We start from the raw sequence: 24,529 nt of genomic DNA, 5'->3' as shown, positions 1-24,529 counted from the left end.
AATGATAAATTTTATGAAAAAATAACCTTCAGCAAGTTCTGCTATTATTTTCAACAGCATGATACATCAAACAATTGAGTTCTTGAATTTAACAATAAAGTAATTCGAAGATGAACTTTTTTTGAAAAGTACTTTCCATCGGCTAAAGTTACGGTAATAGAACCTCGCTCGCTAAGCGTACCATCATAAACCCACCTGTTGCAAAAAATGAACCAAGAAAAAAAAAATTCATTAAAAGAGCTTAAATTCGTTAAAAAAATCAAAGGACGTATTAATACGTTGTGGGGGTGCCATTGAATTTTTGCCGGATTACCGGACGACGATAACGCTGCAGGCGAGCTCTGGTGGGCGGCGAACCTGGGAATCTCGCCGTATTGGGGAGAAAATTTGAAATTTGAAAATTAGGATTGATCATGGTTCTTTTGGTTCGGGATTTTTTGAAGGAAGGAGAGTTTAAATAAGGATTGAAGTTTAGGAAGGAAAGTGAAATTGAATAATTCATATTTTTTTATAATTAGGTTTGATTTTGAAGAAGTTGTGGAAGATAGAAAGAGCAATGAAAACTCTCAAAGTTCCCTTGCCTTGCGGCATCAAGAGTCAAAGATCCGAAAGGCCATCATTTTGCTTTTCTTTTAGGTCTAACTGCATATTGACCCTCAAATTATTATGGAATTTTCATTTAGGTACGTAAATATTTTTTGGTTAAAAATGGTACCCTAAAATTTTAATTCAACTCATTTTATTAAAAAAAATGTATAAGGTTTAGGAAAAACATGGCATGTGTCACATTCTTATTATTAGTCTTATGCTTTGGGATAAAATGAAACAAAATATTAGTATTAAGTACTTTGTGACTAGAAAAAATTTTAGTACTTAAATGAGAAATATGTATAATTTGAGGGGAATTTTACATTAAGCTTTAACCTATGAGTTGTTTTAAAAAATATAACGATAATAAATAATATGCAGTATTCTTATTCTAGTCCCTCTAAATATGCTAAAATTTGGTAATAAAAGATCAAATTATATCAAAAATTAAAATAGAAAGATCAAATCTTAAATTCCAGCATAATAGAGGAATAAAAGCAGAATTAACCTAAATGTAAAAGGGAAGAAACACCGTTGCCGGGATCGAACCCGATCGCAGATGACAGGCGTAATACTCACCATTATACTAAAGACCAGATGACTAACGATTAAATAAATTATATAAGATTTATTGACATTTAATGGATTCCCATCTAAAGAACCTTGAAATTTTCAAAAAGGCAGCAATTTTATTCAACTTAGTTACGACTGAGGTAGTAGATCGAGTTAAAAAAAAGGGCTATGAACTCAGTGCAATGGGGAATGTCCGTATCATCACCGGCACCATTTTGGCGGTATCCTGGCTTCTACGTTATGCACCGCGTCGAACTCAGTTACAAGATCTTTTGTCGTTCTCATTTATTTCTTATTTGTTTTTATTTAATTTAGAAAAGATTGTAAGCTTCTAATTTTTATTCGAATAGGAAAAGATGAAGGAGCGATTGAGGCAATATGAGCTCGAATTGAAAAGAAAAGAGAAGCTAGATGAACTGAAGATTCCATCTAGTCTTTTCTTTTTTTCTTTTTTTTCTTTTTTAACAGTTAAGCCTCCATTTTCCTTTTTCTTTAAGTTGTTTTTTAGAATCAGCATACAGTAAGCTGGAGATATGTGAAATCATGGTGATTTGGTTGATTAGTGATTGTTTCTTATTAAGTGTGAATTAAATTGAAAGATACTCAAAACAGTACAACGATTGCGCCCTTCCGACTTTGAATGTTCTTCTCTTTGTCAAAGAATTTATCAGAGTTTTTAGGTATAATTATTCGAATTTCAAGTTATTGCTATTATTTTCATGAATTAGTATAGTAATGTCCAAAATGCAAGGTTCAGATTGATTTACTGAACTATATACACACACAATAACATGAAAGTGTAATTAGGGATTAAAGTTTTATGCTAGAACATGGTATAATGAAAGTTTGATTGGGGATTAGCTTTGTGAAGGAAAATTTCTTATGCTCTGCAATAAGGAATATTAGGGTTTGAGAATCAATTTTCTCTATCAGCAGACATGAATTTGGGATGCCATTTTGAGCCTGCCAATGATGGTGTTGAAATGGTGAGAGTTTACGGTTTACCTTTTAGAGGAATAGAGAACGATGACCATTTTCGTTCCTTTGTCACAGATTTGAAGCTTTTCATTTCATACAGTTATGCATAGAATTGTGTTTAGTCATGGATGTGAGGTGAAACAAACAAGAAATAGGACATGATTTACTCTTATCATGAAACATATGCAAAATTATGGTTAAATATAGAACATTTAAATGGTGAGTAATGATGGCCTGTTCATGTGCCTTCTTGGCATTGCTTATTAGGGAGGAGAAGAAGAGATAAGACTATTATTTTTAGCTAAACCGTTAGATTAACAGCTTTCCGTCTTTATCAGTCCATTGTTCTTACTAGGCAAATCCAAATCTAGGACATTACTTGCTTGAACATTTTTGCCTTGTGAGTTTGGATATAGTTGCTAATCTTGCTTTCATTCTCTGTGTTCCAAATGGTTGTGGTTATGTTATAGAGCAATTTGGTTGTGCTTCTTCTCCTTGTGGTTATCGAATAGGAAAGTCGAGTTAGATCGTTAAGTCTCTTATCAATGCGGCTTTGGTGACGGGTCATTCTCTGTTGGTGTTTTAAAAATGAAGACGGAAACTAGTATGCCTAAGATTGCTGAATGAAAGTTTTTTGTTGTTGTTACATCAAGATAGCTTGAGGATCCTTGTGGTGGCATTTTACTTATTGTTAATGGATGCCTGTGATGAGTGAGTGAAGTATCATTGAAGCGTTGGTGGATTTGTACTCGGTTGTGAATTGCACTGCCTATGCCAATGACCTTGACCTTCTTTTTTTTGTTGCGACTTGAGAACTGCTTGTTTGCCGGAATGAAATGGAATGGAGTAACATAGTATAGGTTTGTTGTTAAATGGAATAAGAGTATCGTATAGTCGTTGAGGTTAGCGAGTCTAGCTTTGTATAAATCTATAAGAAATAATAAATTTTTATGTGATCGAGTAATTTATTTGCTATCTATCACATGTATTCCCCATGTTCGCAATGTAGCATCCCATGGCTTGACTTGTTCTAATTGATCTGACTCAGGAACATGATTATACCAACTGTAGGTTTGACTAGGCTTGGGCCTTGACAAATTTATGCCCATTTGATAGGTCGGGCCCGGCCTAAAAATGATCCTGAAATTTTACTCAAGCCGGCCTGTCTGTGTTAATTTTTTATATAATTTTAAATATAATACATTAAAAACACTAAAAACATAAAATAAATATTTCATAACAAGTTGAAAATAATTTTTTAAAATTATACTTAAATAACACTAAATAGGTGTAAGTTAATGAGTAAATGCTTCTAAAATAGTAGCAAAATTAACAATAAATAATAGTTATACAATATCAAACAACGATAAAAATAGTAATAACATAATAGTGAAATAGCAGCAAAATAATTGTAAGAAACAACATATTTGTTCTTTTGCAATTGGTCGGGCCTGGGTCATAAAAGCCTTACTTGATATTGACCCGTTCTAAATGATCTTTTTTTACCAAACTCATTTCAAACTATATTTGCCCAAATCTTCTTACTTTCGGCGAATATCGGACCGGACCATGGATAAGTCTAGGTTTGATTGGTTTTGCTTTATTGTTTTTTTTTTGCAAACAATGCAATTGATATCATCACCAACGTCGCATGATTGCAATTTAGACACGTATTAATTTAATACCGATTTATGTAGACTTTAGAAAATCACACCCTCAAAATTTAATCGTTAAAATTAAAGAGCCATAAGTAATAAAAAAAATCTCATATTTGAAGGATCTAAGTCCCCTATTTGCAATGAACACATAAATTCATCATACTACATAGTCTATATGCCCGTTCAAGTTTGGTTTATGCTTTAGCTTAATCTAGCTCCAACAAACATTGCTATACAACAATGCCTACTTTGCACTGGTATTTCTTTTCTTTGACAAACTACACTCCAAGAACAAAAAAAATACAAATGTTATGGGTTAGATTTTTTAGAATCAATACTAGATTAACAGAATATATAAATGTTGAATATTGAAGTTGCTTTTATACTAATACTAAAAGTTGTTCCTCTTAATCTGTTGATGGTTAAAAAAGATAAAATTAATTAGTTGGGTGATCATTTTATAACTTTTCATATTTATGTGACAATAAAATAAAATTTATTAATAGTTAGGTGAATACTAATATAGTCTACCGTTACTTTTAATTTGGGCAGACACTACAACATTGACATCACCAGACATGTCAAAAAATTGTAACTAAAAGTCAGGACAATTGGATGGCCTTTGAAAAATCACATCCTAAAAACTACCGAAGTTGGAAAGGATAAGTTATTGTAGTGGTGGCATCGATTTAAAGATATTGTGGGATTATTTTTCAATTCACGTATCAAATAAAAAAGGAGAAGAAGAAACATCATTCAATTGTTAATCATGCCACATGGTATGCATTGAATAATATGAGTTTATCGTTCAATCAATTCAATCAGTTTCATCACTAAATAATGAGAGAGTGATTTTAAAATAAAAGTAACGTATTCAGTAATCAATCTAACACATTCTAAGTAATTAGCATAATTTTTTAACTTTTGACGTGGTTTAATCAAATGACTATAATCCTCTCATTCTCATCCTTAACCACAATTATAATTAAAAAGGACCTCACAATATTTCGCCTTAAACATTTTCCCATCGACCCTATAAAGTAAATCATATTTTCTAGGTGATATTCACGTTTCCTCTTTTGTGGTAAATAATCTATTTTAGATTGTTGTGTTTTGTAAATATTTTAATATTATATCCATATTCGTCTATTTAACATCATTTGTGTTTGTATTTATTCATTTAAGTTAAACGAAAAATATAAATAATATTCATGTTAAGTTCCAAATAATAAATAAATAAATATAAACATGCATTCTGTTTAATTAAAATAATCATAACTAATTCACATAAATGAACTGAGTACATATTAAACTTATTATTTTTTAACAAAACAATGAGAATCAAACTATCATCTATTAGTGATCGAAACTATTGAAACCCATTATCCCTAAATCCCTATTTATTTTTAAAATTTTCAGGTGATTATGTTTGTTCCTCGAGACAACCAAGCCTTCAAACAAAAAGGATTTATTAGTAAATAGACCCTAAAGTATACCTTAATTTTCAAATTGATCCTTAAATTTTTTAATCAAAAGTATTTTTAAACTATTAAATTTATCTCATTTTACCTAAAAATATACCACATGTCTAATTCATATTGGCAAATATCTATTTTGGATAATTGACAATTTAACAAATTCTGACAAAAAAACTTTAAGGACTAATCTAGAAATTGAAATATAGTTTAAGGGTCAATTTAAAAAAAAGCAAAATACAGATGGGCCCTTCCCAAAACAAGCCCACCCAGGCATTCCCTCCATTAATTTCTCTTCCCGCCGGATCCCAAAAGAAAATAAATATTAATTACAAACAAATATTTATTATTTCTCTAATCACTAAAAACAAAAAATAATAATTACTAAAAAAACGCCCAATCCAAACAATAATACATAAATAAATTTAAAAGCATAATGAAACGAAGATGCAAACAGTAATCGAATTAATTTTAAGTACATAATTTTAACACATAAAAAAGACTTCGTGATCTTCAATTTCGCATTGAAGAAAAGAAAAAAGCTTTAAGCAATGGCTGTTTCTCCTTCTCCATCATCAAAGAAGAAGAATAAGAACAAGAAGAGCAACAACGCCAACATCGAGACAACTCGGCCTACTGACTCAGCTTACTCAACTGACCCACCACCACCACAACTCAGTCCAAAACGTCGTCGTAACAGTTCGCCTGGAGTTCGACTCATCCATGGTCGAATCTATGATTCTCAGAACGGCAAGACTTGTCACCAGGTGCCTTTTTTTTTTAATAAAGTTTTGTTGCTTTGCTTGGGAAAATTACGTTTTGTTGAAATATTGGAGTAAAAAATGATTGCAGTGTAGGCAAAAAACAGTGGATTTTGCAGCTTCTTGCAAGACAAAGATTAATGGGAAGCAATGTACCATCCATTTTTGTCACAAATGTCTCTTGAACAGGTTTTTTTCCTTACATTTTTAGCTACATTACTGGATCTTACCCTCTAGCAGACAAAAATCCCATTGTCAACATGCTTTTTTTTAAATCTTTAGATCATATCGTGTTATAGATCTAACAATCAGGGTGTTTCTTTCTTGTCTTTGAAATATGATTAGCTTAATTTTTTTTTTGTTTTTTATCAGATATGGGGAAAAGGCTGAGGAGGTGGCTTTGTTGAATGATTGGACTTGTCCAAGATGTAGAGGAATTTGCAACTGTAGTTTCTGCATGTCAGTCCATATGTTATTTAGAACATTGATATATAATCAATTGCAAATACTTGCTTATTGTTTGTTTTTTTTTCTTTGTGGGTAATCTAAAACGGGGGAATTTGAATCTTGTAGGAAGAAACGAGGTCACCAGCCTACTGGTGTACTTGTACATGCAGCAAAGGCAAATGGGTTCGCCTCAGTTTCAGATATGTTGCATCTTAAGGATTCCAAAAAATCAGGTTCTCAAGAGCCTGTTGATGTAGCTGTGTCTTCCAAAAAGCGAAAAGCTGCAGAAGTTGAGGTTTGTTTGCCATTAAAATCCTTGTGTGTGATTAGAGTATATATGTTTTTATGATAGAATGATCAATGATATGATGAATGCTTGATCCTTGTTGAGTTTCCAAAATAAGATGGTTCTACTTATCGACGAGTGTTCATTAAAATTTTCTAACAGGATTCTGAAGTTAAGGGAACTGGTAATAGCAGAAAGGAAAGCAGTTGTAAAGAGCCTAATGGTTTGATACGAGCCAATGACAAAAGGATTGTAACTAGTAACACCAAGTTGATCAAATGGAGCAAGAATGGTAAGGAAATTGTCTCGGAAGGCAATGATCTCCAAAAGATTAGTCCTAAAAAGCTTAAGACCTCCATGGAGGTGTCGAACAAAGGCGAAGTGGTTAATGACATGATTACTGCTATCCAACTAATTGACATGAAGGTGCCTATGAAGTGTGATCATGGAGAAGATGAAGTGCTAAACAATGCAGACCCTGTAGTGAGGAACAAGCCGATTTGTAGCTCTCCAAATCTTAAGAAGAAAAATGTAAAAGCCAAAAACGAAGCTTCTGATGCTGAAATTGTATTGCCTCAAGGCACATCATTAAACCATATCGATGGCATTGACTTGCCTGTCAAGGATGTTGGCCATGCCTTACAATTTCTAGAATTTTGTGAAGTTTTCGGAGAGGTAAACTTAGTCATCTGTTTATTCAGCATAAATCCTAATAGAGTAAGGTTTCTAATTTGTTTATTGGTTGATATAGGTTCTCAATATGAAGAAAGGACAGTCTCAGCTGTTACTTAAAGAGTTATTTACTGGAAAAAGTAAACGCAAGCACAAATTACGTCATCCTTCAATTGTGCAGTTCACATTCTACTGCTATCCATGATGCAAAAGGATTTGGGAAAAGAGTATGCTTGTTTTAACTAGATTGTTATAAACGTTCAGTTACTTTTTTTTTAAATCGTATATCAATCATTCGAACTAAATCTTTATGCAGGTATCCTTGCTTAAATAAGAACTTAAGTGAAAAATCATGGGTGCAAGTTCTTGGAGAATACATAAATGATTCTCAATATCCATTAAAGCAGCCATTGTTGGATTGTTTAGATGTAGGTGGTGGTGATAAATACGAGCGATTAAATTCCTCTAAAAAGCTCAAAGTCTTAAATTTTCTGTGTGATGAAGCTCTCAGCACCACGTAAGGCTTGTGTTTGTATTTTTTGTTTTAGATTCATATGGAAGTGTATGAATAAAAAAAGTCGCACTTCTTTCAGAGATTTTAGAAGCTGGATTGATAAACAAAACTTGAAATTTGTTGAAAGACAAAAGAAAGCAAAAGAGAAACTTCTTTCACAGAGGGAGAAGGTAATGACATGAATATGGCAACTGAGATTGAGTTAGTGGTAGTGTTAATGTTAATGTTATGACACAGCTTGTTTTGTCCTAATTCTGTGTAGGAGAGAAACCTTGAAAAAGAGATGAAGAAGAAGTTGCAGGACGAGATAGCCAAAGCTATTCTCATGAGAAATGGTGCACCTCTTTCCATTTCAGAAAATGAAGAGCTTCTTTCGAGAATAAAGTCAGAAGTGGCTCAAACTCTTGAAGTGGCCCGTACTCTTGCAAGTACATTGGAAGTGTCTGAGACAGTGGTCGACGAGGGTATGTTCAATGACTTGTTGCAGTTTCACCATCATTTGGTCAATGGAGCAAATCATATCTCAGCACCTTGAAATTGATCATAAAATACTGATCTTTACCTATACTTAATTTATACTATTTGAGCATTGCCTTGGTGCTTTTTGTATGGTTGCACAAATGGAACTGTGTTCTTATGTTCAACTGACATTTTGCTTTGCAATTGATGCTTGAAGAGGACGAGCCGTTAAATCCTGTTAGATCAGAGCCAATATTTGGGATGGCGATGGTCACAGATTCTGGAAATTGAGAAGCTACTCTAGTGAAACAAATGTTTTACTTCAAGGTTTGTTCATATGCTCGATTTCCAAAATTTGCATTTTATCGACTTATTAATGGTAAAAGTATCGTAGAGGTTTTTGTATTAGGAGTTAGATTGCATTTTGCCTCTTTTACTCAAAAATGAGCAAATTAGTCCTTTTACATTAAATCAGAAAGTAAAATAGTTTTTTTTGTTGTTAAAAATTTCATCTATTTGTATTGTTAAAAATTGTCATGGTTGATGGAATAATCAGAAAGTGAAATGTGATGTCATATGTACCTCATGCTGATGTAGGGATCAGTTTTTAACAGTAAAAATGGATGGAATCTTTAACAGAAGGTCAGTTTGCTCTTGATTTAATGTACAAGGACTAATTACCCATTTTTAAATAGAGGGAGCAAAATGCAATCTAACTTTAATATAGGGGTCTTCATGGTACTTTTACCACTTATCAACCAAATTGCCATTTCATTAGTTTCCACTAATGTGCAGATATTGAGGGCAGTGATCTAGTTGCAGCTAAAGAAAAATGGTACACCTACAGCACCGAACAAAAACCAATCGTTGAGAAATATATTTCATCTTTCAGGTATCGAAAGCTATCTGCCCTTCTCTTTGGAAAATTTGTCATAATGCTATCTATTATCCTAATGCTATCTATTTGCCTATAGCTGATGAAGTTTTAGGGAGGCTCAGACATGTACTTAGGATAATATTGCTGTGCATATTGCATGTGCAGAATTGCATCTTATGCCATTGTTAGGGTTGTTATGGTGTATGGAACCCTGCTCTTCAGGAAGTCCACTAGCCGAGGTTGTTATGGTGTATGGTTAAACCACCGGTTAAAGTATCTAAAGGTTCCCTGTATTAGAGGGATTGCATCAAATTAGTCCCTTTATTGTTAAATGGATCAATTTAGTCCTTATACTATTAAAAGAATCAAATAAACCCGAAATTGTAATAGAGTTAACATTCACTGTTTAAAATGTCTTAAATTATTATTTTTCAATTGTAGTTCAATTCTAATCAAAAGATTTCATTACTGAATCATGAAAACTTTAAAAATATGAACTTTGTTAAATAGTAAATGTTAACTTTATTCTAATTAGGCCTTATTTGACTTTTTTAGTAGTATATAGATTAAATTGATCCATTTAATATTAGAGGAACTAATTTGATCAGGTCCCTATGACAAAGGGACCTCTCAGGTAATTCACCTTGAACCACCTGGCCAAGATCAAGGTTCATTGTTAGATTTTTTTCTGGCTAATGATAGATATTGCTTGATACTTAAGTTGTTAGAGAGGGAGGTTGAAGTAATATGTCCTCAACTAGCAACAATAAAGAAGATAACTTTGTATAGGGTTAATATAACTTTTAGTCCTTGAACTTGACAATCAGGTCCACTTTGGTACTTATACTTTTTTTTGGTCCATTTTGATACTTGAACTTGGCAACTAGGTCCATTTTGGTGTTCAAGGACCAAAATGGACCTAGTTGTTAAATTCATGTACCAAAGTGGGATCTAATTGTTATGTTCAGGGACTAAAAGTTATATTAACTCCTTGTATATACTTGTTAGCAACATTTTCCTAGTTGCTATTCTTGATTGGTTAAGAAAACGGGATCTCTTTACTTGTTGCTGCGCATTGATTTCATCAATGGAGTGCTGGTGGTTCTTAATGGTAAATTCAAGCAATCAAAAGAGCTTTCATAATTTCAACTTTGGTCATTTTGTTTTTGCAGGATGCAAAGGAAATAAGCAAAGCAATATGCCCCCTTATAGTTTCAAGAAAAATACTGTAGTTACTGCTTAGTGTTTTAATCTATCTATATAGCCTCAAAACTCTTAAGGAGAGCAAGTCACTTTGTATACCAAATTACCAATGTTGAGGTCAGTTTTCTCCTTAAATGGTGCCCCCTTAATGAGCCATGTTTGTATCCTATATTTGTTCTGTGTATGTCACTCAAGAAACTAAATATGATATTTGTGGTTTTATCTCATAAACTTTCTCAATAGAGGGAATGGAACGGCCTTATACAGAATCGTCTTATATGTATATGTATTTGTTGAATGAAATTTGTTTCACTAGTGTTTAAATAAATGGGAATCATCAAAATGCCAAAAGTCTAGCTTGGAAGAATACGAGTTACAAAATTGGGTATTAAATAACAAAAGATATTAATATTTTTTATTAATAAAGAGATAAAAGGTCTATTTGAATCAGTGATGCGGAGAGATTAGTTATCATAGTAAGATTAGAATCAATTTTAAAAAATATTTTTTGCATATATAATCTAATTTATATTTTAATTAAATATATAGTAATATACATGCAAATATACTGAAATTACATAAGTATAAACATAAGCTTTAAAAGTATTAGTTAATTTAAATTAGTGGCCATATCTTGTCTTTTCAATGTAAATATACAAATATAAAAATGGTTAAGACAAATTTAAAATATTAAAAATTTATATCAACTAATATATATTAATATAAACCAATATTGAAATATATTAAAGTGATCGAAATACACCAAAATTTTTAACAATGCAATACTTAAATGACTTTATAGGACTGAAACATGCTTTATGGCTACCCCTCTCATGATTTAATGTAAGCAAATTGTGTAAGTTGGTTTTAGAGGTGTCCATAAATTGAGTAGAAGATTTATCAAAAAAAATTATATTACTGTTTAAAAAATAGAATAATAAAAATATATATTTTGTAATTAAATTTAAATGAAAATTATTTTAAAATTTATTTAAATTTGAGTTAATTTGAATGGACTGAAAGCTAAATCTTTATCCAAATCTAATTCAACTTAGGCTAAATCAATCAGTTGGGTTGGATCATCTATTTATTGGACAAATCTAGTTGGCTTGTAGCTTTTTGAAAAAAATATTTTCTTTCTTTTTTGGTACCGTAAAGAAATTTTTCTAAAAAAATAATTTTCGCCCACAGATGAAGGACCAAACTGAAAAATCATTCAAATAACCGCGGCGACAAATAAAAAACCCATAGAATAGGAGCGGGTAATAGGCTCAAATCTAACGACTTATTGAGGACTTTAGTGAAAGAGTTGCTCATCGAAAATCCCCAAATTTTTAAAAACAAAAAGAAAGAAAAAGAAAACAGCTATATTTTAGTCGCTACCTTCTCTCCTCCCTCAAAAATACCGAATTTACGTTGCGAGACCCTCCACGGGTTGCCCTAGCCAGGTTAAAAATTTGAAATTATGTATTTATTTTATCTGCAATTATTTTTATCAGCTCTTTATTTTCTTCAAGACCTTTTTTTTTGAAAAAAAAATTGTTTTAGAAAACGAGCTGTATACATATAGATTTATACAGGTCAGTTTTTTTTTTAAATTTAATCTCGCTTGGAGCTACCCTTCTAACTGCAATATAGCTTTAGAAATCCGATTCTACGTTTTGTTTATTTTTTAATTTTATTCTTATGAATTACTATATGGGTTTTTACTCTCTTTTTTGAATATTTTGGTGGATTTTCCTTTTTTCTTTTTTGAAAATTTATTTATAGCTGACTTTAAAAAAAAATTCTGTTTCTATGCTCAACTTGCAGAGTGAAAAAAAAATTTTAATTTGACTTAAATATCTTTCTTCTTTTATGCTTCATTTCTTTATTTTGTTTGACGTTTAGTGTGTGTATAACTGTATATAGCTCATGACTAAAAATGGTTTGCTCAGATTTTATCAGTTTTGCACCTATTTTAATTGATATCTGTAGGTAGATTGTGATGTGCAGTATTAGCTTACTTATGCCCAGTGTTTTTAATTATTTGAAACAATGTAAAATCCTGACTTATTGTTTCCCTTTTCTTTGCTTGATATCTTTGAAAATTGTGTTTTCATTTCCTTTTTTCTACTGTTTATTTTGCCAAATATGAAAAGTTTTTATCTTGTTATTTTCCCCCTTTCAAATTTCATTTTATACTTGGTACTAATTGAATTTGTTGGGTTTTATTTTTTCTTTTTAAATAGATTTCATTGGCAGATGATTCGGGTTTAAATAAAGGTATGATTCTGGCAGAAATCTCCATTGAACTCTGAAAACAATATGGTTTCTGAAACAGTTCAAGTGAGTTGTGTGACAAATGGGGGGACTAAGAGCAATGAAAGCTTTAAAAGGAAACATTTAGGATCTGATGAGCATGCATCAGCTTCTCGTCATGATAGCTCCGATGCCAAAGGGGACATAGGACCATCTGATCGAGATCTTGCTGCCAATATAAACGAAGACACACAGGCTGACGATGCATCTGTAAGCAGCACACTTTAAGGAATTCCTTCAATTTCAATGAATATAGTTGCTATGGATGTTGGTTCTTATTTATGCTGCTTCTAATGTGTTAAATTTGTTTTGAGGTTTGTATGCAGAAAAAGGTGAGGCTGCCAAAAGAATTGACTTTTCAGGATATGTACCACAATCAAGATGCATTTGATGATGATGATGAGGATGACAGTGATTGGGAGCCTGTACAAAAGCACATAGAGATTTTGAAGTGGTTTTGTACCAACTGCACGATGGTCAACCTTGATGATGTTTTCCTCTGTGATGTACACTTTTCATTCTTTTTCTTGATACTATTCCATGCCCTTCTTTTGGTATGCTTTGTTCGAAATCTTCTATCTTGATTTCTGGAATCTATGCAGATTTGTGGGGAACATAAAGAATCTGGCATCCTAAGGCATGGATTTTATGCATCTCCTTTCTCACCTGAGGTAGAACTTGTTCAGGTTGAATCAGAAGCCACAGGAAGAGAGAAAGGTAACCACATTGTTGCCCTTCTTTTTCTTCTGTCCAAGAGGCTATGGGACTGCCCTACATTTTGATGGTTTCTTTTCTTTTCCAGTCTTAATTTTTTTTTTTGTAATGTACTAACAAAATTTGTCTTCCGCACTTGATATACAACCAAACCAGTACCTTTAGTATAGTTCTTGAATCTATTGTCATTTTGGTGGTTGTTGGCTTTGTGTTTTCACGATGGTCTTTCTGGTAAATTGAAATGCATCAATGGCCAATCGGTTATAATCATATGCGACAGCATTGAAAAGGTTGTGGAGGTTGTGCTGTAATAACATACGATATCTTATGCCATAAACATATTTAAATATTTTTGTTACACGGTGAACTTATTTATTATTATTTTAAAGTGCCCTATATTTAATTATCTTGCTTTTCTATGCTGTTCAAGTTCTTATTATGCACTTTATATATGGTCGAAATTATGGTTATCAAGTTTAAAAACAGGATGGGGTTGTCATTGAGTGGTGAGCAACTTTTTTTTTTTTTGGCTTTTTAAAAAAATAAAAAAGTGGATTTAAGATTTCAATTAAGTTCTGGAGAATTGGAATGATTCCCTAAAATTTACTTTCTATTTAGCCATATTTAGATGATGTAACAATTTAGGGTTTCATTTCAACCTGAATTATATGTTGGCATCTAAATCACTCTTTTGAATGAGGTTGATAGAATTTTTTTTAATTTGTTATTTGCTTATTTATTAACGTATTTAAGTATTTTCTTTCAATGTGAAGGTGCTTTTGCCATTACTATGTATTATTGCTAACTTGCCTCTTGTTATCACACTTTGAACCAGTAGAAATGTTCTAATTTACTCTAATTTAGTTTTTTTGTGTTGACTTTTACTTCTATATTCTGTTTTTGGCCTGAATCCTGAATTACATTTGCCTCGTTAGTAAACAACCCTAGCAAGAAAACATTGGTCTGGTAAAAAAATTTGCTTGTAGATACACCATATCAACTGAGAGATCCTAGTCTTGGGAATTTCTTTCTCTCTATTGAATTATTCCACTCTTCTCTGAAACTTTAAAATACTTCCCTTGGTAGGATCAGGAGAGCTATTATAGGCATGGGATTTTTGTGATCCTAATCTGTTTACGCTTCTTGATGCAGAAATTTGGTCCGAGGCTTCAGCTTCAAACTGTTCTACGGCAGTTGGTTTTGATGAAAGAATGTTGCTGCACTCAGAGGTATGCCACTGTATTCTATATGCTTCCCTGGAATCTTCCACTTGAATGACATTTTATGGTGGTTTGACACCATTTCATGATAAGATTGATGTATTGAATTTGAATATATGAGTATGAATTGTGGTGGAAGTTTTATAAGTTAACGGAATCTGTCTCTTTGTTTGCTTGCAAAGTTTTTTTGTTGCACTGCTTCTATTTTGCTCTTCAAAGTTTTGATGAGGAGTTGATACTTTTTTTTGGGGGGGGGGTGTTCCCTTTTGATGGTTGTATTTGATCAAGTATCATGCAATTATCTTAGAAATTATAACCTCAAATCATGAAAAAAGATTCACTTTATCATCGAAACTAAAATAATTAATTATCTGCAAAAACAACTGTATGATGAATCTGTGGTTGCTTCTTTATTGTTACTTACGTGGGACTTGTGTCTTAACACTTTTTGCTCTCTTGTATCTGGTGCTTGCTTGGTGGCGTAGGTTGAAATAAAATCACATCCACATCCAGAAAGACCAGATCGTCTTCGAGCTATTGCTGCTAGCCTTTCTGCTGCTGGTATTTAGGGGTAAAAGTACTATGGAGGGCCTTGTACTAGGAGTTAGATTGCATTTTGCCCCCTCTATTTAAAAAAATGGGCAAATTAGCCCCTATACGTTAGATCAAAGAGCAAACGAGTCCTGTTAAAAATTTCATCAATTTCTACTATTAAAAACTGGTCCCTGTACATCAGAATGAGGTACACATGGCACGCCTGTCTAATTATTCTGTTAGCCATGCTAGCTTTTAACAGTAGAAATGGATGAAACTTTTAATAGAAAGGACTAGTTTGCTCTTTAATCTAATATACAGTGACTAATTTGCTTATTTTTTGAGTAAAGGAAGCAAAAAACAATCTGGCTCCTAGTACAGGGACCTTCTTGGTGCTTTTACCGGTATTTTGGTCTTATGCTTCTTTCTTAAATTAATATGCAGGCTTTTGATTTGTCTGTAACAATTAAATGGCAATTTTTGACATATACAGGTATATTCCCTGGAAAGTGCTGCTTAATTCCTGCTAGAGAAATCACTCTGGAGGAGCTTCAAATGGTGAGGACCATTCTTTATCTTGGAGATATGGCTCCATCTAGTCTATCATTTTAATTTTGTTGATGTAATTAGCTATTTTGTTTGTTTTGCTTCTTCCGATTGTCTGTTTATTTATTTACTGAAAGGACCGTCTTTGAAGGCTTTTTGTTTTTATTTTTGGAATCTTTAGGTCCATTCCTCGGAGCATATTGAAGTTGTTGAACTTACCCGCCAAATGTTTTCTAGGTTATATCATTTGTCTTTTCCTACTCCAAATGTATCCATGCATAGAAATTGTGAAGTGCGTGTATTATCTTCGTAGAAAAAATAACACTTTTGCTCTTTCTTCAATTATCTTCCATTTACGGGTGGCTTGAAAGCACTTCCCTGAGAAGGGGTGTGGGAGTGATAGCAGAGGCGGACGGTCATTAAGACCCAAAGTTTTTGTAAATTTTAATTATACCCAAAAGATTTTAATTAGGCCTCCCAAAATTTTTGAAAATTCTCATTAAACCTTTGAAAAATTTTAAAAATTTCAGTTAGACTCTTCAAAAGCTTTTGTAAAATTTTATTAAACCTCTAAAATTTTTGAAAATTCTCTTTAAAACCCTCAAAATATTTTAAAATTTTAGTTTGAATCCCCCAAAATTTAATGCCAAGATCCGCCACTGAAGTGATAGGGTATCAATGTATGTGTTGTGTGTCAAAATCTAGGCTCTATGTCAATTTCTCGAGTGATGCTAAAATGAAACACAATCTGACTTGATGGGTTGTTTTTTACTGGCAGTTATTTTACTCCTGACACGTATGCTAATGAGCATTCAGCACATGCTGCTAGACTTGCTGCTGGTTTATGTGCAGATCTTGCTTCAGCAATATTTTCTGGACGCGTAAGAAATGGGTTTGCTCTGGTATGTATGAGTTCTACTAGTATTCTGTTTAATATGTTTAAAGTTTATGACCAACCTATACTATGCTCTAGATGCAATGACTGCTTATCTCTCATAATCTGCATTTCACCTCTGATACAGGTTCGACCACCTGGCCATCATGCTGGTGTCACACAAGCAATGGGGTTCTGCCTCCACAACAATGCAGCAGTTGCTGCATTAGCAGCACAGGCTGCAGGGGCGAAGAAGGTGCTCATTGTTGATTGGGTAAGTTACTTTAACTTCTCTTGGTGCTTAAAGGGAAATTTGGATTATTCTGAAGTTATGGCAAAACGAAGGCGTAGGGGCATCAAAATTTTGAGTTAATGGCTCTCCATTCACTATTTCAGGATGTTCATCATGGAAATGGTACACAAGAGATATTTGACCAAAATAAATCGGTGAGCTTTCTTAACCGTAAAGTTATACTTGCAACGTATCGATCAGCTTTTTAATGCTATTCATTTCTGGTAAATTTGTTGCTGGGTAATTGGTTTGGCTATGTTGCTTTTGACCTGAGCTTATGGTAAGAACTAAAAAACACATATGAGGCTGCACTAACCGACCAAATCCTTGCTTTTCTTCTTTTGTTGGTTTTGGTTTATTATGTTCTTTTCTTTTTTTTTTTTTGGGGGGGGGGGTGTGCTCAAGGTCGAAGCCAAGAAATTATTTCTTTTGGGGTGGGGCGAAAATGAATAAAATTTGGGGGGGGGCAAAGTACAATTTTACCATTGTACTAACTTGTGATTTCCTAAAAACTAAGGGACTATATAAGCAATTTTTCTTTTTTTTTTTTTGGGGGGGGAACCATTGCTGTCCCCCTCTGCCCTTGAGTGTGCTGGAGGCCTATGTCCTGACCAATATCTTGTACCTCTTTGTAGGTATTGTACATATCCTTACATAGACATGAAGGAGGAAAGTTCTACCCTGGTACTGGGTCAGCTTTTGAGGTACTTGATTATTTATTTATACAAGTTTTGCATTGCTACATATTGATTGGGAATTTAGCATCTCACCTTGAAATAGACCAGAGAAGAAAGGGAGATATAGACGGTAATAAAGATGGGTTTATATCGTAATATCAACTGCATATTATCCCTTAGGACTCTTAGGGGCTGGTTGATGTGACTTTTAGCATTAATATTTGTAATATTAAACTAAATAATTCTGTAATTTCAATTCCACCAGTTATCTCATTAATATGTGGGAATACTGGAGTTAGTCCAAATTGAATGTTGGTTCTGTAGTTTTCTTATCTGCATCAGGTCCTTGGGACACAAAGGGATTGATGTTTGGTACTGTAATTGTGAATTGGATCTAAAGTTAGATCTTGAATTGAGCATTTAGCCATTCATTTTTGTATCTTTGGTAATTGATGCACCATATGTTTCTTTTTTTCAATTTGATTTTGTAGGTTGGTACCAAGGGTGCAGAAGGATATTGCGTGAATATTCCATGGAGTCGTGGTGGAGTTGGAGATAATGATTACATTTTTGCATTTCAACACGTTGTGCTTCCAATAGGTTGTTATTCCTTATTCAGAGATATCTTTGCATTTCAACTGTAGTTTGCAAGATGAATATGGGATATGATGCATTTCATCAATCTTTGCCATACAAAATAGTGAAACAGTTTATGCTTCAGTAGGAAAACCATAGAGGCCTTTGTACTAGGAGTCAGATTGTATTTTGTCTCTTCTACTCAAAAAATGGGGAAATTAGTTATTGTATGTTATATTAAAGAGCAAATTGATCATTTTGTTAAAAATTCCATCCATTTCTTCGGTTAGAAACTGATCCTTGTATGCCAGCATGAGGCTCGTATGGCACGCCATGTGTCACAGTATAAATGGATAAATTTTTTAATAGAAAAGATCAATTTGCTCTTTGGTCTAATGTACAAGGACTAATTAGCTCATTTTTTGAGTAGAGGGGGCAAAATGCAATCTAACCCCTAGTACATGAATCTCCATGGTACTTTTACCTTTATGCTTCAAGGCTAGTTAGTGGTTGCCTGTGACTTATACTCAATTCCTTGAACCTCTAAAACTGCCAGAACCCTCAAAAACCCAACTTGAAACCAACTGAACACACGAAATCTTAAATAAAACACGAAAATGACTTGAATTTAAATTCGAAATGGTCCGAACCCCAAACAGCTTGAATCTAGCATGACCAAACCAAGCCTACTCCATTCAAATTTTCATTTTCAAAAAATATATACGTGTATGCATATATATGTATCATTTTCAGTCATCTATTTCAAAGTACATTGTTTAGATCAAGGTGGAATTTCTAGGTGTGGAATTCCCAAGCCTTATTAGTTAAGAATTAGATCAATTATATGCTTTGTGAATTTGAGAACAATGCATTGTATTGGGAAAGAATCCTTCAAATCTATAATTGTTAAGATGAATAGGATTATTAACTTTGTGAACTGTAAAGGATTTCTACAAGCTGCTTAATAATAGCTTCTCGATGTACTTTTTTAAAGAGAGAATAGAGGACTCTACCTCTACGGCATATTTCTTATTGCTTGAAAATCAGCCAAAGTGGCTTAATTTGTGTTTTTATTCCCTTTTGTTAACTATGATTAGTATCCTATTTCTAGATCGGTATATTTTGTTCTTGGCCACCAGTTCGAAATCAAATGACCTGCATTAGTTGATATCTGATTTTTTTGCTTTAATCCGATTATTGGTTTTTCATACCCTAATTGCAGCTTCCAAGTTTGCTCCCGACTTTACTATAATATCAGCTGGATTTGATGCTGCTCGTGGTGATCCTTTAGGATGCTGTGATGTAAGTTTGTTTCCGTTATTTTGTTCTGATATAATCAAGAGAACTTTATTGCTAGAAAAAAAATCGAGAACCTTATTATATATATATCAAGAGAACTTTTTAGAAAAGTAGGTTATTATTACCTCAAATCTTTGGCGGTATACTTCAATTAAAATGATTGATTGGCTGCATTCAGAGGACATATCTCTTCGTGCAAATGCATCTTGATTTTGTTATTTCCTAATTATTATAAACTTATCAAATGGAGTAAGAATTTTAATTTTGTAAAATGGGTTTGTTTTTTGTGCTCCTTGCGATGCATAATGATGGTCACCTTTTTTTCCCATTACAGGTGACTCCTGCTGGTTATACACAGATGACACACATGTTGAGTACCCTCTCGGGTGGAAAGTTGCTAGTTGTACTTGAGGGCGGGTTTGTGGTTTATTCTCTGCTGTTTGGTACAGTCCAGATTATCATTTAATTTGGCTTTTCATCGACTTTTTCATTTTGGCAGCTACAACCTCCGTTCGATATCATCTTCTGCTACTGCAGTGATTAAGGTATAAATAGACACAATAGGAGCAGACATTAACTTATGGTGCTCAATTAATTTTGTGAGGATGAACTAGTTCAAAATTTTAACTGTAAAAGGACTATGGAGACCTTTGTAATAAGAGTTGAATTGCATTTTGCCCCCTCTACTAAAAAACTGCCAAATTAGTCCTTGTATGCTAGATCAAAGAGCAAACGAGTTCATAGCACACCATGTGCAATTGTTCGATTATTCTGTTAGTCATGCCAGTTTTTAACAGTAGAATTTGATGAAATTTTTAACAAAAAGAATTAATTTTCTTTTTAATTTAACATACATAGACTAATTTGCTTATTTTTTGAATAAATGGGGCAAAATTCAATATACTCCCAGGCCTTCATGGTACTTTTACGAAATTTTAACTTATGGTGCACAGTTCATTTTGGCCCTACCCGTCATTGCAAGCTAAAACATAAGTCGTATAATGCAATATGTCCTTACATGGCCTCTTTTTTCTTTCTAATGGAAAAAAAAAGGTACTTTTGGGTGAAAGTTGCGAGTGTGAACCAGAGAACATCGTTCCTTCTAAAGCTGGCCTGCTTACGGTGTTGGAAGTCCTGAAGATTCAGATGAAGTACTGGCCAAATCTAAGTTCAAGCTTCGAAAAACTGCAGTTGCAACGGGCAATGTATTCTGTGGAGAAGAAACGTAAGGAACTGTTCTTGAACTTCTCTCGTAGTCCAGCCGTCCTTATAATTAGAACTAAAGGCATGCATGGAAGAGGGCTTCTTTCGTGTTTTTTCCCATTGTCTCGGGTTCAAACTTATCACATAGTGCGAGGATGGTTTCCTATTATTTTACATTAATTACTTGTTTATTTATTGCAGAAAAACAAGTTAAACGGAGACGGGTGTTCGAGCCACCGTTATGGTGGAGGTGGGGCAGAAAACAACTATTGTTTCATATCCTTACAGGACATTTTCATCTAAAATGAAAGCAGTGCTCAAAATTTTGAGACTTTATCCTCATTCCATCCCTTTTTGTCGTGTAACTGTGCATTATAGACAAGTTATATCACGGACAGGAAATCTAGATAAATATTTTCGGATTTAGGGTTTAGTGTTGAAAGACTTTACGGACTTTATGGAAGTGTTTTAGTGGACTTTATGGAACAACATATGCAACATATGTTATCCTAAGGCTAAAGCTTTTGAGTTACTATATCCAAATTAAATGTCGTAAATGAACATTTACCCTTTTTTTTCCTACTATATTCATGAAGCTTGATTTTCGAAGTATGTACAATATATTGTTACCAATGTAGTATAGGAGGATGTGAGTTTAAATGTTTTAAAGTGTATTATCCTCTTATTTAAGGATTGGGGAGGGGTTATAGGTAGTTTTAAGTATTTTATCAAAAAGAATAGATATAGATATAAAAAGAACTTATAATGAGATTAGTGTTAAAAAAATGTGCCTTAAGCAGTTCAATGATTGGATTTGACATTGATTTCAATTAAAATTTTGAATATAATTTTTTTACCATTCAATCGATGATTAGTTAAATTTTGACTACTAGTTTTGCATTTAAGGAACGAAAAGATCATTGTAATCAGGGATGATGAATTAGATGAAAAAAAATGGAAAGAATATAAGTATTTATTGTATAGATTTTATTTAGAGGTGTTTAAAGGTCAGGTTTGAATTAGGTTTATGTATGATATTAATATGTTTTTTTTTGTTGAGATAAAGTAATATTTAGTTTTTAAATTTGATAATTTTTTTTGTCTTGGTACATAAAATTTTTTGGTCAATGTTAGTTTTGGAATTTAGCATCTTTTTTCCAATTTGGTTTCGAATTTGGATTATATTAAGATAAGATGATGTTGTACTTTGAGATTGTCACATCACTCGAAAATTGAAGAATTATATAATTTGTAAATTTTTGTATTTATTAAATTATAAATATTTTTTTTTTCAATTTTCAGGTGATGCTCAAAATCAAATTAAAAGAATTACGACTGAATGTTATTTTATTCCTATTCTTTTAAAACAAAATGAAGCTCTAATATTAATGTCATGTACCCTTGGTGGTGGTGGAAGGATTAAAGGTTGGCTCAGATTTGATTTGTTTCAAAATGAGAAGTCCATTCCACATATTTGAATGTCATTTTCTTTTTGCTGACTATTTCTTAGTTTATTGGTAAGGTTGAAAATCCCAGACTTCCATAGTTGAAGTCATACTTTATATAAATGTTATTGGTACGTTTTCTATTAAAATATTCCCATTTTGAATATATTTTATTTTTTTACTTTTATATTAAATTGATTTTAATTCAAGTATGTATAATTTATACTCATAATTTTACTTATAAACTCTTTAAAATTTTATCTTTTTTACTCCTTCGTGATGTATGAAATGGTTTTTGTCCATTGGATTTATTCAATTTATATTATTATAAAGTGTCAAGTTGAATTAAGAAAATCTTAAAAATCATATTTCTAAAAATAACAAATATAAAAATTGTTTTTCTTCTTTTAAATATTTTTATATAAAATTTTAAATAAATCAATTTAAACCATTACTTAAAATAAATCTTTATGCAGGAAAAAAAAAGTTCTTTTCTTTTAGAAACTTACTATTTATTTATAGCTGAATATTTGATACAGGAAAAAGGATGGTATGAAACATATATATTTTTCCTTTCTAATAATTTAATACCACAATCATCCTGAATTTCAGGATTTTTATTTTGATTTGATTTTTTTTAGGATAAAAATATTGAAATTCAGGCTGAAAATGCTGATGAAACATTAAACTATGGGAAAAAAGATACAAATGACGTGACGTCACACTGTTTCACACAATCATTTCCCTTGATACACTGGCTATACTTTTTTTATTCCACAAACATCATTAAAAAATTGACATGTCTCTTCTTTTTTTAAAATATTTTACTAAACATTTATAAGACAATTGTCAACCCCCTAACTTTGATTGTGAAGTCTAAAATTTTAACTGATTGTGTACCAAATATTTTCATTATTTAAATTATTACATAAAATAAACCTCTATAACAAAAAAAAGAACTCTTTTCTTTTGAAACTTACCATTTATTTAGTGTATAGACTGTAATTATTTTTATTCTACAAGTATTTTTAAAAAATTGACATGTATATTTTTTAATACTTTGTTATATCCTTATAAAACATTTGTCAACCCTCTAATCCTACTTGTGGAACTTAAAAACTCCATTGATATACCAATTTCTTTTTATTTTATTTTATTTATATGCATATTTTACATATATTATTTTATAAATATAATCTTCCAATATATTTTTTTTCACCCATACACGTGTCATTTGTACCTATTGTTCAAATGGATGTGAAATATATTAGTATAGACAAATTTTATTGCCAACTTTAAGGACATCATATATGTATGTCCAATACAAAACAAACTTTAAGGACATTATGTATGTCCATTAGAAAACAGACATGTAGGGTAACGGTGCCTCTTATCTTGTCTCATGGAAATTAAATGTGCGAAAGGAGTGTGCAAATGTTAATTTTTAAAAGAAAATAAATTTTAATTTTAATATTATACATAAATTTTGATTTCATGTAACATTAATTTTAATTTTTTATAATTTTATATTTGATATTTTAGTTTGATTCGGATTTTGCAAATCATTATAAATATAAATTATTAATTCTGTATAATTATCAGTATAATTCCATTGTAAGCTTACATATTACGTATATAAATGATTATATTTATCTAATATAAATATAAATTGACGTATTCATTTAAGTGTATATAATTGAATCAAAATAAATATTTAAATTTAAATAAAAACTTTATATGTATAATTGTACAAAACCAAATATTCTATATTGAATTGCTTGTCAGATCAAAGTTTATATATACTTTCACTAAAAGAAAATAAGTAGAAGGGTAAAGAGAGGCAATATGTGGACTATTCAATATTTATCACCCGTTACTTTATAAAACATGTTTAAACAAATTAATTATGTGACCTATTCCTAAACCCAAGTCTAAAGCCCAAAATTATATAATTGAGGACTACATGATGAACAAATTAAGCGACCTATATCCAGTTTCTTTAGGGTAAAATTAATTATGCACTTGCAAAATCATGAGCTGAAAGTAATTATGTGACCTACTCCTAAACCCAATTCTAAAGCCCAAAATTATATAATTGAGTCTAAAAAGTAATAACGGACACAAGGACTACATGATGAACAAATTAAGTGACCTATATTCTGCTTCTTTATGGTAAAATTAATTATAGACTTGCAAAATCATGAGTTTCAAGTAATTATGTGACCTATTCCTAAACCCAATTCTAAAGCTCAAAAAAGTAATATGTATACAAGGATTACATGATAAACAAATTAAGCTTCTTTACGGTAAAAGTGTAATGAAAAAGAGTTAGATTGTATATTTTTTTCTTTAACTTA

At 31.9% G+C, this 24,529-nt stretch overlaps 1 protein-coding gene and 1 pseudogene across 6 annotated transcripts in view; both read left to right on the top strand.

The window, feature by feature from the left end:
- Positions 1 to 21,312, top strand: part of LOC107943186 (histone deacetylase 15) — a 28,070-nt gene extending 6,758 nt beyond the window's left edge. For 2 of the 6 annotated variants that reach the window (XM_016876931.2, XM_041107744.1), the window contains exons 3-18: positions 13,119 to 13,298; positions 13,395 to 13,509; positions 14,659 to 14,735; positions 15,212 to 15,287; positions 15,754 to 15,818; positions 15,988 to 16,043; positions 16,585 to 16,708; positions 16,829 to 16,954; positions 17,077 to 17,127; positions 17,608 to 17,676; positions 18,141 to 18,249; positions 19,448 to 19,527; positions 19,859 to 19,941; positions 20,024 to 20,069; positions 20,578 to 20,749; positions 20,929 to 21,312. In XM_016876931.2, coding sequence (XP_016732420.2) covers positions 13,119 to 13,298; positions 13,395 to 13,509; positions 14,659 to 14,735; positions 15,212 to 15,287; positions 15,754 to 15,818; positions 15,988 to 16,043; positions 16,585 to 16,708; positions 16,829 to 16,954; positions 17,077 to 17,127; positions 17,608 to 17,676; positions 18,141 to 18,249; positions 19,448 to 19,527; positions 19,859 to 19,941; positions 20,024 to 20,069; positions 20,578 to 20,749; positions 20,929 to 21,035 — 1,536 coding nt within the window. In that variant the 3' untranslated portion in view covers positions 21,036 to 21,312. Of the gene's footprint in view, positions 1 to 11,664; positions 11,940 to 11,978; positions 12,072 to 12,722; positions 13,003 to 13,106; positions 13,299 to 13,394; positions 13,510 to 14,658; positions 14,736 to 15,211; positions 15,288 to 15,753; positions 15,819 to 15,987; positions 16,044 to 16,584; positions 16,709 to 16,828; positions 16,955 to 17,076; positions 17,128 to 17,607; positions 17,677 to 18,140; positions 18,250 to 19,447; positions 19,528 to 19,858; positions 19,942 to 20,023; positions 20,070 to 20,577; positions 20,750 to 20,928 lie in introns of those variants that run through there. The other 4 variants (XM_041107742.1, XM_016876929.2, XM_041107743.1 and 1 more) reach the window with 4 other exon arrangements.
- On the top strand, positions 5,757 to 9,307 carry LOC121224434 (uncharacterized; annotated as a pseudogene).
- Positions 21,313 to 24,529: the final 3,217 nt, after the last annotated feature.

This window comes from Gossypium hirsutum, chromosome D12 (assembly GCF_007990345.1).
Source record: "Gossypium hirsutum isolate 1008001.06 chromosome D12, Gossypium_hirsutum_v2.1, whole genome shotgun sequence".
NCBI classification, from domain to species: Eukaryota; Viridiplantae; Streptophyta; class Magnoliopsida; order Malvales; family Malvaceae; genus Gossypium; species Gossypium hirsutum.
Note: the sequence above shows the minus strand (reverse complement) of the source record. Positions and strands in the feature narration are given on the sequence as shown.